Here is a 16,089-nt window from a genome sequence, read left to right on the forward strand (position 1 = left end):
GAAGAATGAGGTTAGGCCCAGGGGAGCTGTGATGAGAAGCTGTGGGTCACTCTGGGATGTCCACGATGGGGTTCCTCTGCCACCGTGGTGGGAGGGGCCCGGGGACAGAGCCAGAGTGGGACAGACCCCGCAGCCGCCCACCCCGCTCTCCCAGCCTTCCTCCTGCTTTATTTTTATTCCCACCCTTCCCTCAATTCTTCTCCCTCTTCCCTTCCAACCCCTTCCCCTTCCCTTTGGCACGGCCGGGAGCCGAGGGGACTTTGCACCTCAAAGGCAGCCTTGTCAACCCGCTGCGGTGCAGCCCAAGCGCAAAAATGCTCGCTTCTTATCGGCGAGGGGAGGCAGGCACGGTGGGCAGGGTTAACGCTGGTTTATAAGCAGGCGGCAGCGTTGGGAAGCTCCCTCGCAAAGGCTCCGGCGCAGCTCCCACCACGATGCCCGCAGCGCTGGGGCTGCTGCTGCTGCCGTGGCTCAGCTCGGTGGGTGCCCTGCAGCCGGGGCTGGAACCCCCCCAGCTCGACCCCACCGAGGCGGGGGCCGCTCTCTTTGCCGATGCCTACAACAGCACGGCGGAGATCGTCCTCTTCCAAAGCGTGTCGGCCAGCTGGGACTACAACACCAACCTGACGACCGCCAACGCTGCCCTGCAGGTGGGTGGTGGGACGGGGGGCATCGGGGGGGTGGATGCTGCTGGGTGGGGGTGGGCGCTCCCCTTTCCCCCTCCTTTCCTTCGCATAGGTTTCTTAGTGCCCCGAGGTGCTGACACAGGGCTCGGACTCAAAGCCTGGGGATTGCAAGGTTTTACCCCAAAACTGTCCCTCTGGAGAGCCCCCAGAGCTGTGGTGATCCCTCTGATCCCTCGGCAGCCTGGGTTTATTTTTAGAGGTGTTTCCCTATTCTCAGCACCTTTCACTTTCCTGCCCCCCCCCTCCCACTCCCCTGTCCTTCCCAGACCGGGGTCGGGTGTCAGATGTCCCTGTCCCTGCCCCTTCCTCCACATCCCTGGCACTGTGCTGTGTCAGAGCCCCGAGTGTGAACACACAGCAGGATGGCACGGGGGCAACATCCTGTCATCCCTGTCCCATGGGGACAAAGCTGGCTTTGAGCACACACTCCAAATGTGGGAAATCTGACATGTGCCCAGCTGGTGCTGGCAGATCCCTGTGGGATCCCTGCAGGTGTGGCTGGGGTGGGTTGACGTGCACTGGGGCTGAGACGTGGAGCTGCACGGCTGTGCCTGGCACCCTGCTCTGCGTGGGCATTCCCCTAAACGTTGCTGGATGAGGGGACCCACCGTGGCCACAGTGTGGGGACACAGACGTGGCATGGGGACAGGGACATGATGGCACAGCCACAGCACTGTACGCAGCACAGAGCTACACATGTCACTCCATACAGCAAATTGGACACGGGGTCAGCGCAACCCATACGTGACCAACTTGTGTTTGGGGACCTGAGTGTCACCTCCACGCTGTCACGTAGTCCCAAGCCCACCCAGCAGCCTGTGGGGCAGGGACACACACCATGTGCTGCTTGTCAGTCTTTGCAGGGCACAGCAGGGACAGGATGGGGATGAACACTGCCAGGGCTGCTGCCAGGATGGCAGGAAACCCCGAGTGCCCCCTCCGACCTCTTTGGGTGAGCTGACATGGGGTCTGGTGATAATAAATGCCCGAGGATCACAGCTGGGCACTTGCTGTGATGTCAGTGCATCTTGAGCCAGCCCAACTCCCCTCCCAGCTGCTCCCAGACGGTTTTGGGGGCGAGAGGGGGAGATAGACAGAACTTTTCTGGCTGTTGTGTCCTCCATGGGAGATGCTCCCAGCAACTTGCAAAGTACCCTGCACACTGCTTGCCCAATTCCAATGCAGTGTTACCCCAGGCAGAGATGGGGAGGAGGAGATCCAGCTCCTGATATCAGCCCATCAAAGAGACAGCAGGGACGTGAGGTGTGTGACTGGGAGACTGAGCACCAAAGGGTTCACAGGGTGACCCAAAGGCTGAATGTGGGAGGGGCCTGGTGAACCCTTGGGTCAGGTAATCCCCACTCAGAGCCATAAGCACAGAGAGGCTGAGCCAGGTGTGGGCTCCCCCAGGACCCCAAAGACGTGAGATGGCCCAGGGGACAAAGTGACACTGGAGAGCAGCAGCCCTTGGCCATGCAGGGATGAGCAGAGGGATCCTGGAAGAACAGAGGGGTCTGGGGGTGTAAGAGCCTGCAGCCTCAGCTTGCTCTGCTAGAGCTGTCAGGAGAGTTTAGGGCATGATTCCTCTGACCAAACACAGGCAGCTGCTCAAGGAGAAGACGAAACACAGCTGGGCTCTGTCTTCTGGCTCAGAAACAGAGTGCAGGAAGGGATCAGATCTCCCTCGTGAATCACCACATGTAGTGGGGTAACTCCCATGGCTGAAGGGCTCTCGCTGCAAGGTGTCCCCAGGGCTGACAAGTCCCAGTGTGATGTCCCCAGGATAAGGCTGCAGGCACTGGAATGTCTCAAGGAGGGCACCTGGGTCAGCTTCAGGCATCTCCCTCCCTGACCCAGGCCACCTCCAGCCCAGCCATGCTGCAACTCCCATGCCTGCAACTGCAACTTCCATTCTCCCAAAGGAATGTGGAGATTAAATATAAACAACCCAGGCTTGTTGGAGCCAGGCTGGAAATGCCACAAGTAACAGCTAATGAGCACCAAAAATCACTCTGGGATGGCACAGGACAGGCGTTTCTCATGTTCTTATTGCTCACTGCCCAGGCTGGGGTGCTCCCCCCAAAAAATCAGTGTTTGCAGGCTGGGTGCGTGGATGTTACTGCCTGCAGTGTGCCTCTTTCCAAAAGTGTGGCTGCAGCTCCAGCTGCCTAAATAACTCCCACAGTGCAGGAGCTCCTGCTGTCCCACGGCCTGGGAAGGGAGGTTGGGGCTGGCAGGGCTGGAGGTTGGAGATGGTGAAAGCCCCAGTGGTTGTCCACGTGGCATAGACGCCCCATCTCAGTGTCCCCATCCCATCCAAGCCACTACAACACCTCCAGAACTGCCTCAAATGCCACCTCCTCTTCTGCAGCTGTGGATTCAGCTGGAAACTGCTGTCTCTTTCTATAAATGTCACTTGGGGATGTCTCTGTCTGCCCCCACATGTCCTGTGCCCTCTGGCTCACACAAACCCTTGTGACACTGCATGTGGTGGCACGTCCCTCTCTCTCCATGCAGGTTGAGGCATCGCTGGAGGAGCAAAACTTCACAGAGTCATGGGGGAAGAAAGCCAAAGAGCTGTATGGCAACATCTGGAGCAATTTCAGTGACCCGCAGCTGAAGAAAATCATTGGCTCCATCCAGACCCTGGGGCCCTCCAACCTGCCCCTGGACAAACGACAGCGGGTAGGTGATACATTGGTGAAACCCTAGAGATTCTTGCATGCTGCTAAACCCTCTGAAAGCCACTTTCCCTGAGCATCCAGACCCCTCTGCTGGCCCTTCACTGTGTTTTGGAGGGATGTTGAAAGTGGGGAAGTGACAGAGGGGACAGATAGGATCTGTGGAATCACATTTCCTTGGGGAAACACACGGCTGTATCAGTCCCTACCATCAGTGTAGAGCTACCTGCAAGGAGGAGTCGGAGATTTCCTGCTTACACTGAGCAGATTTGGGTGTGCCTTGGATACCATCCAACCCATGCCCATGGCTGGGGGCCAGCTGGCTCAGCTGCCCCCGAACACAGTCCAGCACCAGGGACATCAGGATTCTCTGTGCCTTCCCATAGTAGTCCTGAGCTTGCAGCTTAAATGCAAGTAAAATTCTCCAGGTGCAATATCTGTGCATCTCTGCTGGCTCTTGGGTCACCTCTCCACTGCAACACCCCTTGGCTTGCAAGCCCACTGATACAATCTCCATAGGAGCAGCTTTGGCCCCGGTTCCTTCCTGGAAATCTATCCCTGATAACAGAAAGCATCACATCTCCCCACACATCATCTGCATTTCCCCCCTGCCCACGCCCACTGCCGTCATCCAACACCACCCCCTCCACCCGCCCTGAGCAGAGGAATGGGGGCAGAGAGAGGGACGGAATTTCCTTCCCTGGGAATGAGCTCCCTGGGCAGGCTCCAGGAAACCTCCCGTCGCTATTGTTTGCTGTTGTTGAAGTTTGGAGAAATAAATACCCTTCCCTCCTCCAGCTCCTTTTCCTTATTTTTTTTTTTTTCTTTTTGCCCATTCTGATTCACAGTCCGTTCTGTTTGATGAAGGGTGTTATAAATAGCCACGCTCTGAGGCGTGGAGGGGCTCTGCAAGCAGCTGTGCTTGGATTGTCTGTCCCAGAGAGCCTCCACAAAATGGGTGCACAAATGATGCTCACCTCCCCCAAAATTCTGTTGTACAAACACACTGGGTCCTCTTCAGGACACACTCGTGTACTCTGGAGGTGGGAATTCTTTGTAAATCCCTTCTGAGCAACCATTCCCATCCCCTTCCATCCCCAATGCCTTTTCCTTCCCCACAGTACAACACCATCCTGAGTGACATGGACAAAATTTACTCCACGGCCAAGGTGTGCCTTGACAATGGGACCTGCTGGGATCTGGAGCCAGGTACAGATCTTTCCCATCCCTGTCCTCTGCCTCCCAGTGAGCACACCCAGTGTGCTCCGATCCCCAGTGAGTCGTGCTTGAGAGGGTCCTGGTTCATGTTCATGGGGTTGCCCTGGGATGAGAAAACTCTGAAGAGTCTTGAGCACAAGTCTGGAGCACTGTGACATGGTGGTGCTGGGTTGATGGTTGGACTAAATGACTTTATACAGTTTCCAACCTTAATGATTCTATGAGTGGGCATGGCAGGGATGGGTTGGTGGTTGGACTTGATGACCTTTGTAGCTTTTTTTCAGCGTTAACAGTTCTATGATTAGGTGACCTGGGTCCAACACAATGGTGGTGGCACCTCACAGACCTGGGATGTGCCCTGCTCCTTCCCCTCCTTTCCACAGGGCTCTCATGTTCTCCTTGTCCTCTCTGTCTCAGACATCTCAGACATCATGGCCACCTCCCGTAGCTACAAGAAGCTCCTCTACGCCTGGGAGGGATGGCACAATGCTGCAGGCAACCCACTACGTGCCAAGTACCAGGAGTTTGTGACACTGAGCAACGAGGCATACCAGATGGACGGTGCGAGTGGGATGAGGGATATGGGGTGGGAATCAGGGCAATGTGGTGTCCCACTCTCCCCATGCATTATGCATAGAGCTCCTACTTCCCCCCCTGCCCAGATGTTGACACCCCGGGGAAGGAGTGAAAATCCCACTGATGCTCAACAGTCCCAGCTCTTGGGGCTGGATGTGGGGGCAGCCCCTCGGGGTTGAAACCAGGGCTCATCACTGCCTCCCTGCAGGATTTGAGGACACAGGCAGCTACTGGCGCTCCTGGTACGACTCCACCACCTTCGAGGATGACCTGGAGCAGCTCTACAACCAGCTGGAGCCACTCTACCTCAACCTGCATGCCTTTGTCCGGAGAAAGCTCTATGACCGCTATGGCCCCAAATACATTAATTTGAAGGGCCCCATCCCTGCTCACCTCCTCGGTAAGGGCCAGGGGTGCTGGGAGGGCTGGAGAGCCGCAACAGGACTGGGGGCCCCAACTATTGCTGTGTTTCTCTTCTTCTTGATCCATCTCTGGCTCCACTGTTGCTGTTTTCTGCTTTCAGGCAACATGTGGGCTCAGCAGTGGAACAATATCTATGATCTAATGGTCCCCTACCCTGATAAACCCAACCTGGATGTCACAAGCACCATGGTGAATCAGGTACAGGGCTGAGGGACTTGTTAGTGGCACCAGTTGGAAAAAAAAGGAGGAGGTATTAGCCAGGGCTTGCCTGTAAAACTGAGTTTATGGGGGTGGTCGCCCATTTCTGCATATGAAACAGCAGAAAAGCTATTTTTGGTGAGGGTCAGGAGCATGGAAATGACCCCACTCTCCCTCCAGGGATGGTCAAAGAGGCAGTGGGTGAGAAAAGAGGCATGATGATGCAGTGGGCTGGGGGCTGCGTCCATACCATCCCACGTGTCCCACCAGGGCTGGAATGCCACCCACATGTTCCGGGTCTCGGAGGAGTTCTTCACCTCCCTGGGGCTGCTGGAGATGCCACCTGAATTCTGGAATAAATCCATGCTGGAGAAGCCAGCAGATGGACGGGAAGTGGTGTGCCATGCCTCAGCATGGGACTTCTACAACCGCAAGGACTTCAGGTGCGTGGGGGCATGTAGGGTCTGCAGAACAAGACCCTCCTCAGTCTCCCATGATGGTCATCATTTTGGGTACTCCCAGCCTTACCTTTCCCTTGCTGGGATAGGTTTTCAAAGTACCACACTTCTCTGCTCTCCCCTCCACTGAGATTTCATTTTCCACATGGGTTTCTGCCACCCTATTAGGGATCCTGAGAATTTGTTCCCATCAAGAGGTGCATGGGCAGACCAGGACCTCTCACCCAGCTCAGATAGTTCTGCTTTCACCCGGCAGGATCAAGCAGTGCACAACAGTGACCATGGAGCAGCTGTTCACAGTGCACCACGAGATGGGCCACGTGCAGTACTACCTGCAGTACAAGGACCAGCCTGTCTCCTTCCGTGGCGGAGCCAACCCCGGCTTCCACGAGGCCATCGGAGATGTCTTGTCCCTGTCTGTCTCCACCCCCAACCACCTTCAGAAAATCGGGCTCCTCAGCAGTGTCATTGAGGATGAAGGTACAGCAGCTGCCCTGCAAACCTGGAGGGTTCAAACACTGCCCATGGCACGAGGAAGGGAGGGGGATGTGCCAGGGTAGGCTGTGGTCTGGCAACAGAGCTCAGAGAAGGAAAGGCCCTGTGCCTTTCACTCGTGCTTATTTACAAGCACCAACCTCTTCTTGGCTCTGTGGATCTATGCATGGAATACTTCTTGGCTCCGTAGACAACCCCTTCTTGACTCATGACTCCATGGACCTTCTTGACTCCACTCTTTTTACCACCGAGAGCAGCAGTGATGCTCCCCAGACACTGTTTGTTCCCATCCCCTGCAGTCCCAAGCCTGACAGCAGCACGTTTGCACTTTATCAGCTTCAGTCTTTCCAGTGTTTCCCCTCCTCTCCCTAAGGAGCTCCCAGGAGCCCCCTGAGCATCTCTGTGGAGGTGGCACCGAGAGCTCACGTGCTCTGTCACGAGGACAGTCAGCGGGTGACATGTCTGCCTGCCAGGCAGTGCAGCAGAGGAGAGCTTGTTGCTGCAGGATACTGCCCAGCTTGGCAAGGATCTCCTCCCCACAGCCACCTCTCAGCCAACACATCAAAGCAGATGGCAATGGAGGAAACCGAGTGCTCACAGCCTCCTGCTGCAGGCGGCTGCTTTGCGGAGGAGGGACAGTCCCGGGTCCTCCTGCCTTGTCATTAAATCCATTTCATGACGGGGAAGCCATCACAATACACGAGAGTGCCAGGCCCACACTGTACAAACAGCATGGAGCAGATGGTCCCTGCCTCCAGGCATCAGTGTCTGACTAACAGGTCCATGGCAGCCATGCCAGTGCTGCAATGGCAGCCAGAAGCCCTTTAGGGCTCTGCTGCCAACCCTTCCAACCCCACAGCTTCAGCTGGCTCTCCAGCTGGTCCTCCTTCAACCTGCCTTTGCTGGGTTTCACCAGGGAGCAGGGGAAAGCAGACGTTACCACCCCCTGTGCTGATGGTGGTTACAGTCCCAGGTTTGACTCCAGTTCTGGATCCAAACTGTGGCAACTTTTGCTTTGCCATGCCAGCCCTGGGGAACAAACTGCTCTCAGCCTGAAGACCCCATAGAATGAACATGTGCATTGGAGATGCATCCCTCATCAGATGCATCCCTCATCAGAGACCTCTTTGTGCTGAGAGCCAGGCTGAGGGGAAGGGGACACTGGGTTTGTCACTTCCATTGTTCCCACTCAGTTAGAAGGCCCAAGTTGCCCCAGGTAGGAGCTGCAGCTAGAAAAACCTCCTGTGTCCCATACAAGATTCACTTGAGAGCAAAACTACATTTGAAATGCTGATCCAACTGCACATTCAGCTTCCTCACCCTATAGCCGACAAAAAGTCTGGTGACTTTAGTGCTGTTCACCCGGGCTCCTTCCCAACCCCATCTGAGCTCTGTTTCCTGCAGAGAGCAACATCAACTACCTGCTGAAGATGGCTTTGGAGAAGATTGCCTTCCTTCCCTTTGGTTACCTCATCGATCAGTGGCGCTGGAATGTGTTTAGTGGCCGCACACCCCCGACCCGTTACAACTACGACTGGTGGTACCTGAGGTAGGGATCATCACAGAGGGTGGGTGCATGCATGGAGGCTGAGGATGTGCAGGGAGGGGAAAAGTGGTCATGGAGATGGATGGATGGATGGATGGATGGATGGATGGATGGATGGATGGATGGATGGATGGATGGATGGATGGATGGATGGATGGATGGATGGATGGTTAGCACTGCGTCTTCTTTTCCTATTCCCTCCTTTGGTTCTTCTGGCTTCCTCTTTCCAGTTCGTATTCTTTTTCTCTGTTGTCTACAGAACCAAATACCAGGGTATTTGTGCTCCAGTTTCGAGGACTGAAAGCAACTTTGACCCTGGAGCAAAGTACCACATCCCTGGGAACACCCCTTACATCAGGTAGAGGAGGTGCTGGGAAGGGGATGGGGGTTTGTGGGGGGTGCAGGGATCCCAACTCTTCCAATAGAGACTGGGATGCACTGCTCCTGCTCAAGACACAGAAACCATCCAATGCTTGGATGCAAAAACAATGGGGAGCAGAGGTGTGGCAAGGTGCCTTCAGCCCTGGGACACATCTGCTTCCCTTTGTCCCCAGTGCTCACCTTCACGGGCTTCCTCGGCAGGTACTTTGTGAGTTTCATCCTCCAGTTCCAGTTTCACAAGGCGCTGTGCCAGGCGGCCAACCACACCGGTCCCCTGCACACCTGTGACATCTACATGTCCAAAGAGGCTGGAGACAAACTCAGGTGGGGACAAAGGAGGGTCGGGACAATCGCCACGGGCAGATGTGTGCGTGGAAGCTGATGGTATGCAAGGAAGAAAGGAAGGAAAGAAGAAAGGAAGGAAGGAAAAAGTGGCCATGGAGATGGCTGGAGAAATAGCTTTCAGATGGATGGATGGATAGATGGAAATTCATGGAAGCACTGGGGTGGGGTGAGTGGTTCTCACCAGAGTCCTGCTATTATCCCTGTCACTAGCTCCACCCAGACAAGAGGTCACTGAAGCATGTTTGGTTTCCATTGACTCCCTGGGTGTCAATGAATGCATGAGAATGTGACAGAGAGTTTTCCCCCCCTAAGACTAGCTGGGGGGGACTTCAGAGGCAGTTTCCAGGTTTGTGTCCCTCTCAGGAATAGTATCTTCCATCCTTATGGTGTCGAGATTCCACCACTGCCTTTCTCCCACCCATGCCTTGGTCTCATGCCAGCTGTTACTGTCCCGCTCCATTGCAGGGAGGTGTTGAAGGCTGGGTCTTCCAAGTCATGGCAGGAAATCCTGTTCAACCTCACTGGCACGGATAAGATGGATGCTGGGGCACTCCTGGAGTATTTCAGCCCTGTCACCACCTGGTTGCAGGAGCAGAACAACAAGACAGACGAGGTGCTGGGCTGGCCTGAGTTTGACTGGCGTCCCCCTGTCCCTGAAGGCTACCCTGAAGGCATTGGTAAGTCTGGGGCTGGGAGAGGTCAAGGGAAATCACTAAACCTGGGAGGTGACTGCTGCAGATGAGTAAGGTCTCCATACCAGGAAAGAGGGAAATACCCAGCCTAAGGGTTTTGTTTCCTGGGCATTCACCTTCCAGTGATGCAGATGCCATTATTCTGCCCAAGTGGGTCTAGAGTATGAAGCTTGTCCTGACATCCCACCCCCTGTCCCATGGGACGCTTCCATCTTTGGTCTGCTCCCAGGTTGTTGCATCCTTCAGTAGACCTGCAGCTGTGGGAAAAGTTCAAGCATGGTTTCTCCGTGGAATGTAAACAGGACTCCCTCTCTCTTCCTTCATTAATCTTTTCCTCTAGACAAAATAGTAGATGAAGCACTTGCTAAAGAGTTCTTGTCTGAGTACAACAGCACGGCTGAAGCGGTGTGGAATGCTTACACTGAGGCATCTTGGGACTACAACACCAACATCACTGAACACAACAAAGAAGTCATGGTAGGGAAACAACCCTGGGACAGTGAGAGAAGAACATGTGGGAGGCTATGGGGATGCTTGCAGTCATGGCATAGCTGGTGGTGCTTCTGGGGATGGCCTGTCTCAGGGATCTCCTTCAGGTAACTCCTTTCCTGTCTCATCCTGCTTTTACAGCTGGAGAAGAACTTGGCCATGTCCAAGCACACCATTGAGTACGGCATGAGAGCCAGGCAGTTCGACCCTTCAGACTTCCAGGACGAAACTGTCACCCGCATCCTCAATAAGCTGAGTGTCCTTGAGAGGGCAGCCCTGCCAGAGGATGAGCTGAAGGAGGTGAGCTGCAAGGGGACAGAGCAGGACTGGGTGTCCTTTGCCATTTTTTTGTGTGAAGGTACAGGCTTCTCCCAGCTTTTAGGAAGTGACACTGGGCAGCTGCCCCTGCAGAAAGTGATGGCTTGAGACCTTCTATACAAAGACAAGATTATTGCCTGTGGGGTTTCCCATCCAAATACTGTCAATCCCAGCTGCTTGGATGGCAACAGCATTTTGCATGCTGGCCTAACACTTTTCATACTGACTCATCTTTGCCTCTTTCTGGGCTCACTCAGCCTTCCTGGATGGTGTGGAAGGGGGCAGAGGAAAACAAGGGGTTTGTCCCCCAAGAGCAGGAGCAAGCATAAGCAGCTCACATAATGCAATCTTCTTTGCAGTACAACAGCCTCCTCTCAGACATGGAGACCGCATACAGCTTAGCCAAGGTCTGCAGGGAGAACAACATCTGCCACCCCTTGGATCCTGGTAAGATCTGGTGGGGAGTTCAGTGGTTCTTCTGCAACAGCCCTGGGAAGGAGAGATTCTCCACAGTGGCACAGAGGAGGGTCACGAAGGGGGCCCTTCCACCTTCAATGTGATGTCCCCTGAACAGTACTTTGGGTCTAGCATCATTGCAGCAGGCCAACCCACCCAACACCATCAGTCTGCCTTCATTGCTCTCTCTTCAGATCTCACAGACATCCTGGCTACTTCACGGGACTATGACGAGCTCCTCTTTGCCTGGAAGGGCTGGCGGGATGCTACTGGGACAGAAATCAAGGACAAATACAAGCGATACGTGGAACTGAGCAACAAGGCAGCTGTGCTCAATGGTCAGTGTCCTGTTCCTTCAGACACCCACCATGACCTTGGAACCCTGTGAGCAGGGAACTGAGCTGATCATCCAGATCAGAGCCAACATCTTGAGGGCAGGGAGATCCCACCAATTCTCGTTAGGTCCACTGTCTCATGGGGAAACCTGAGGACCAAGACTTGCCCAAGAAGGGAACTGACAGCTTCTGCTCTTGCCCTGCCACAGGATACTCAGACAATGGGGCTTTCTGGAGATCCCTGTATGAAACACCCACTTTTGAAGAAGATCTGGAGAGGCTGTACCTGCAGCTGCAGCCCTTGTACCTCAACCTGCATGCCTACGTGCGTCGTGCCCTGTACAACAAGTACGGAGCAAAGCACATAAGCCTGAGGGGCCCCATTCCTGCTCACTTGCTGGGTAAGTGCTTTGCTGGGCAGAGGTGTGTCTCCCAGAAGGAAGAGATAACTACTAGGCCATTCCTGTGCACAAGTTGAGAGTAACTGGTTGTCTTTTCTTTCCCTGTCTCCCTCTCGCACTTCCCAGGCAACATGTGGGCCCAGTCGTGGTCCAACATTTTTGACCTGGTGATGCCCTTCCCAGATGCCACCAAGGTGGATGCCACCCCAGCCATGAAACAACAGGTGAGTGCCTTCACATTCTGCCCTGCCCCCTGGGACCCTCTGGTCACTGACAACACCAACACTGCTAAATTCTTTGATGCTACCAAAAACTTCTATGAAACACCTCTGTTCTGTCCCCATCTGGATGTAACCAGTTCTAATAGACACCTACAGACCTACCCTCCCCAGAAGGACAAGACTGTCCCCAGCCTCCCTCCAGCAACTCCAGGAGTCTCCATTGCCCCTCACAGGACCCTCTGTCTGCTTCTCCCCAGGGCTGGACAGCCAAGATGATGTTTGAGGAGTCAGATCGTTTCTTTACTTCCCTGGGCCTCATCCCCATGCCGCAGGAGTTCTGGGACAAGTCCATGATTGAGAAGCCAGCAGATGGACGGGAGGTGGTGTGTCACGCCTCAGCCTGGGACTTCTACAACCGCAAGGACTTCAGGTAGGACAAAGGCACATAGACTGAAGCCACCACACTGCCTCTTGTGTGGCTGTGCCAGTCCCACCGGTACCCAAGATGCTGGCATGGTTGGCAGGAGCTCCCACAGCAGATGGAGGGCAATCCATGCCTACCCTGACTTGCCCTGGAGGGTGAAAAAGGCAACAAACACCAACAGGGAATGGGCAGGGAAGGCAGGAAAGGCAGGAAGACAGACAGAGACCAATCTAGTAGCAGGACCAGCTCAGGCTGGCATCAGACCTGGGGAGGGGATACATGGGAAGAGACCAAATTGAAAATTAGCTTAATAGGGTATGGACATCCCCTGAAGACTTTCACCCCAGCAATGCCCTCTGTTCTCTCCCCATCCCACTTGTCCTCATCCAGGATCAAGCAGTGCACCGTGGTGAACATGGATGACCTAATCACAGTGCACCATGAGATGGGCCACGTGCAGTACTTCCTGCAGTACATGGACCAACCCATCTCATTCCGTGATGGAGCCAACCCCGGCTTCCACGAGGCCATTGGGGATGTCATGGCCTTGTCTGTCTCTACCCCAAAACACCTGCACAGCATCAACCTGCTGGACCAAGTGACAGAAAACCAAGGTGAGCTGGCATGGGAACACCACGCAGCACAGTGCTTGGGGAGGCAGCTGGAAATGCAGAGAGTCAGGGCAGAAGGTACCAGGGACATGCACAGTGTCTGTGTATCGATGGAAGGGACAAGATCCAACAGGGACACTCCGCCATTGGGCGGAATGATCCACACAGGGTGGAGAGGTGGCTGCCATACTTCCTTGTTCACATCTTCCCACTCTGGGCAGAAAGTGACATTAACTACCTGATGAGCGTCGCCCTGGACAAAATTGCCTTCCTGCCCTTTGGATACCTCATGGACAAGTGGCGCTGGAAGGTGTTTGATGGGCAGATCAAGGAGGATGAATACAACCAGCAGTGGTGGAACCTCAGGTATGCTCACATTCAGACATCTCTTCAGTGCTTGGCCATCATCTCTCTTGGTGTTTTGTCCCTGTGGCCCATTTGGCTGCAATTGGGATGTGATGGGATACATCACCCCTCACCCTGTCCTTACATCCCTCCGTAACCCCTCCCAAGCTGGACTAATTCTCCCTCTCTGGCTCAGGCTGAAGTACCAGGGCTTGTGCCCACCAGTACCAAGGACTGAAGATGACTTCGATCCAGGGGCAAAGTTTCACATCCCTGCCAATGTTCCCTACATCAGGTGAGCAAGCAGAGCTTGGTCAGGGGGGCACCTCTTGGATGAATGAGCCCACACAGAAGCAGGGACCACCAATTCATGTGCAGCAATGCCACTTTATTTCATGGCTGGTGGGATACCAGGTGGTGCCCACCCTGACAGAGCCTCAGAGGGGAAGGCTGGATTTGGGAACTCTCCAACAAGGATGGGCTCACCCCTCCAGGCAGTCATAAGCACACATTAAAAGGAAAAGTGACATTGACAGATTGGGCCAAATTGATGCAGGTGGAATTTCAAAGCTAGTGATGCTTCTCCAAGCTGAGATTCTGCAGCAATAGGAGGAGGGGAGAACATTCACTTCCTTCACAGCCACTAGCAGGATCTGTCCCCATGTAACCTTACAGGTACTTCGTCAGCTTTGTAATCCAGTTCCAGTTCCACGAGGCACTCTGCAAAGCAGCTGGGCACACGGGACCCCTGCACACATGTGACATCTACCAGTCCAAGGAGGCTGGGAAGCTCCTGGGGTAGGTGTGCGGGCAGGGCAGAGCTTTTATGTGCAAATACCTTAAAGTCAGGCCATAGCTCAGCAAGGCAGGAGGCAATGCAGCCCCTGGTGCCCCATCCCTTCCTTTTTCCAGCGATGTCCCTGTCTCTGGGCTGTGGGCAGGGGGACAGTGGGCTGGCTGCTGCAGCTGTGATAGCAAAAACAGCCACTAGATGGTAGCTGGGACCCTGGCAGGGGAAGGTTCACTTCCTCCTCCTCCTCCTCCCCCTCCTGCTCCCCCGCAGTCCCCTGTTCCTTAGGGAAATCATCCCCCTCACTTCAAGGAAAGTGCCTGCAAAATTAACCCTTTCACCCATAAAGTGAGCTGCATCAGACTGAATTCACTGGAGGGTTTTACCCCAACATCCTACATGCGAAACCTCTCTCTGTGCTCACAGCCCTGTGAGTGTCAGAAGTCGCAGTCTGTGCCCCAGGGCTGCTGGCACCAAGAATCCCAAGCCCTGGCGAAGATGAGGGCCACTGGATCCAATTTCTTCTCCCACAGGGATGCCATGAAGCTGGGTTTCAGCAAGCCGTGGCCTGAAGCCATGCAGCTCATCACGGGGCAGCCCAACATGTCAGCAGAGGCCCTGATGAGCTACTTTGAGCCCCTCATGACATGGCTGGTGAATGAGAACACGAAGAACGGGGAGGTGCTGGGCTGGCCCGAGTACAGCTGGACTCCTTACACAGGTACAGGTGGGAATGGGCTAGACATGGTCAGCCCACGATGGAGGCAGATTTTGGTCTTCACTGGAGTGGGGATGGGGCTCATGGCAGACATAGAACTGCTCCAGTGCCCCTTGGCCACCCAAAAACCCACGGAGGGTTTGGATGGCTCCTGTTGACTTCCCAGCAAGCTGAGTCTCAAGCAGACAGGTCACCCAAGAGCCCATCCAAGGGAGAGTATGTGACCCAACCCACCCAGCCCAGAGTCACCAGCGCCAACCATGTCCCTCCTTTCTCTATTTTCCAGCCACTGAATTCCATGCTGCTTCTGACAAAACTGATTTTCTGGGCATGTCTGTGGGCACCAAACAAGCCACCGCTGGTGCCTGGGTCCTGCTTGCACTGGCACTTGTCTTCCTGATCGCCACCATCTTCTTGGGTGTCAAGTTGTTCTCATCAAGGAGAAAGGCCTTCAAATCCAGCTCAGAAATGGAACTGAAATAAAGCAGCCACAGATGGGGGAGTGCAGACAGCGTGCGAGCATGGGCACTTGGGCAGCTGTGTCAATGCTGCGGGCACTTCTGCCCACAAAGCCACGGGTTTCCACAGCCCAGGACTCCTCTCTCCAATCAGGTTGGACTTTTTTTCCCACTATGCAAGAGCCAAAGCTGAAAAGAGCAATTTATTTGCCAACATCTGCATAAAAGGAAGAGAAATTCAGGCACCGGCGGGCACGGAGCCATCAGGGACTGCTCCTGTGCCCAGGGGGAGGTGAATCTGGCGTGGGCCCCCACCACCCATCTCCAGCCCCTGTTGCCAGGATGGGAAAAGCCATGGGGGCTTCAATGATGGAGGGCGCACTTGGGAAGGACAGAGCATGTTTCTGTCCTCTGCCTATCCCTTGTTTGCCCACTGCTGGGCTGTTCATTTGCATGGATGAGAAATAAACCCATGTCTTGTTACCCCCAGCTCAGCAGCTCTGCTCTTTCTTGGGGGCGGGGATGCTCAATGGGATGCTCCAGCAGTGAATGATGCACACTTACGTAAGAGTCAAGAGTCGGGGGGTGGGGGGGGCTCCGAGGTCAGTGATCGCCACACGCTCTCCAGCTCCGATTATCTTGGGATCAGCAGTGCTTGAGGCTTTTTTTTTCACCCCCATCTTTCTTCTGCTTCTGTAAATAAAACTTCGTATTTGTTCTGCAGTGATTAGGTGCAAAACTAATCCCAGGCCAGGGATTATTGCAGCCTTAAAGAGCTGTGATCTGCTGCAGCCCCGAGCAGGAGGGGGAACGAGGGGATGCAG

General features: G+C 54.7%; 1 protein-coding gene across 1 annotated transcript; it reads left to right on the forward strand.

Annotated features, from left to right (window-relative positions):
- The first annotated feature begins 399 nt into the window (after nucleotides 1-399).
- Nucleotides 400-15,754, forward strand: ACE (angiotensin I converting enzyme). The gene is made up of 25 exons (XM_065747227.1): nucleotides 400-650; nucleotides 3,204-3,371; nucleotides 4,489-4,576; nucleotides 5,003-5,146; nucleotides 5,370-5,561; nucleotides 5,685-5,782; nucleotides 6,053-6,225; nucleotides 6,497-6,720; nucleotides 8,140-8,284; nucleotides 8,541-8,639; nucleotides 8,864-8,986; nucleotides 9,473-9,684; nucleotides 10,040-10,176; nucleotides 10,330-10,488; nucleotides 10,866-10,953; nucleotides 11,157-11,300; nucleotides 11,507-11,698; nucleotides 11,825-11,922; nucleotides 12,177-12,349; nucleotides 12,734-12,957; nucleotides 13,176-13,320; nucleotides 13,496-13,594; nucleotides 13,975-14,097; nucleotides 14,623-14,810; nucleotides 15,094-15,754. The coding sequence occupies exons 1-25, from the start codon at nucleotides 435-437 to the stop codon at nucleotides 15,288-15,290; spliced, it is 3,849 nt and encodes a 1,282-aa protein (XP_065603299.1). The 5' UTR covers nucleotides 400-434; the 3' UTR covers nucleotides 15,291-15,754.
- The last annotated feature ends 335 nt before the right edge of the window (nucleotides 15,755-16,089 follow it).

This window comes from Cyrtonyx montezumae, unplaced genomic scaffold (genome assembly GCF_038088225.1).
Source record: "Cyrtonyx montezumae isolate F1298 unplaced genomic scaffold, pur_monq_1.0 scaffold_43, whole genome shotgun sequence".
NCBI classification, from domain to species: domain Eukaryota; kingdom Metazoa; phylum Chordata; class Aves; order Galliformes; family Odontophoridae; genus Cyrtonyx; species Cyrtonyx montezumae.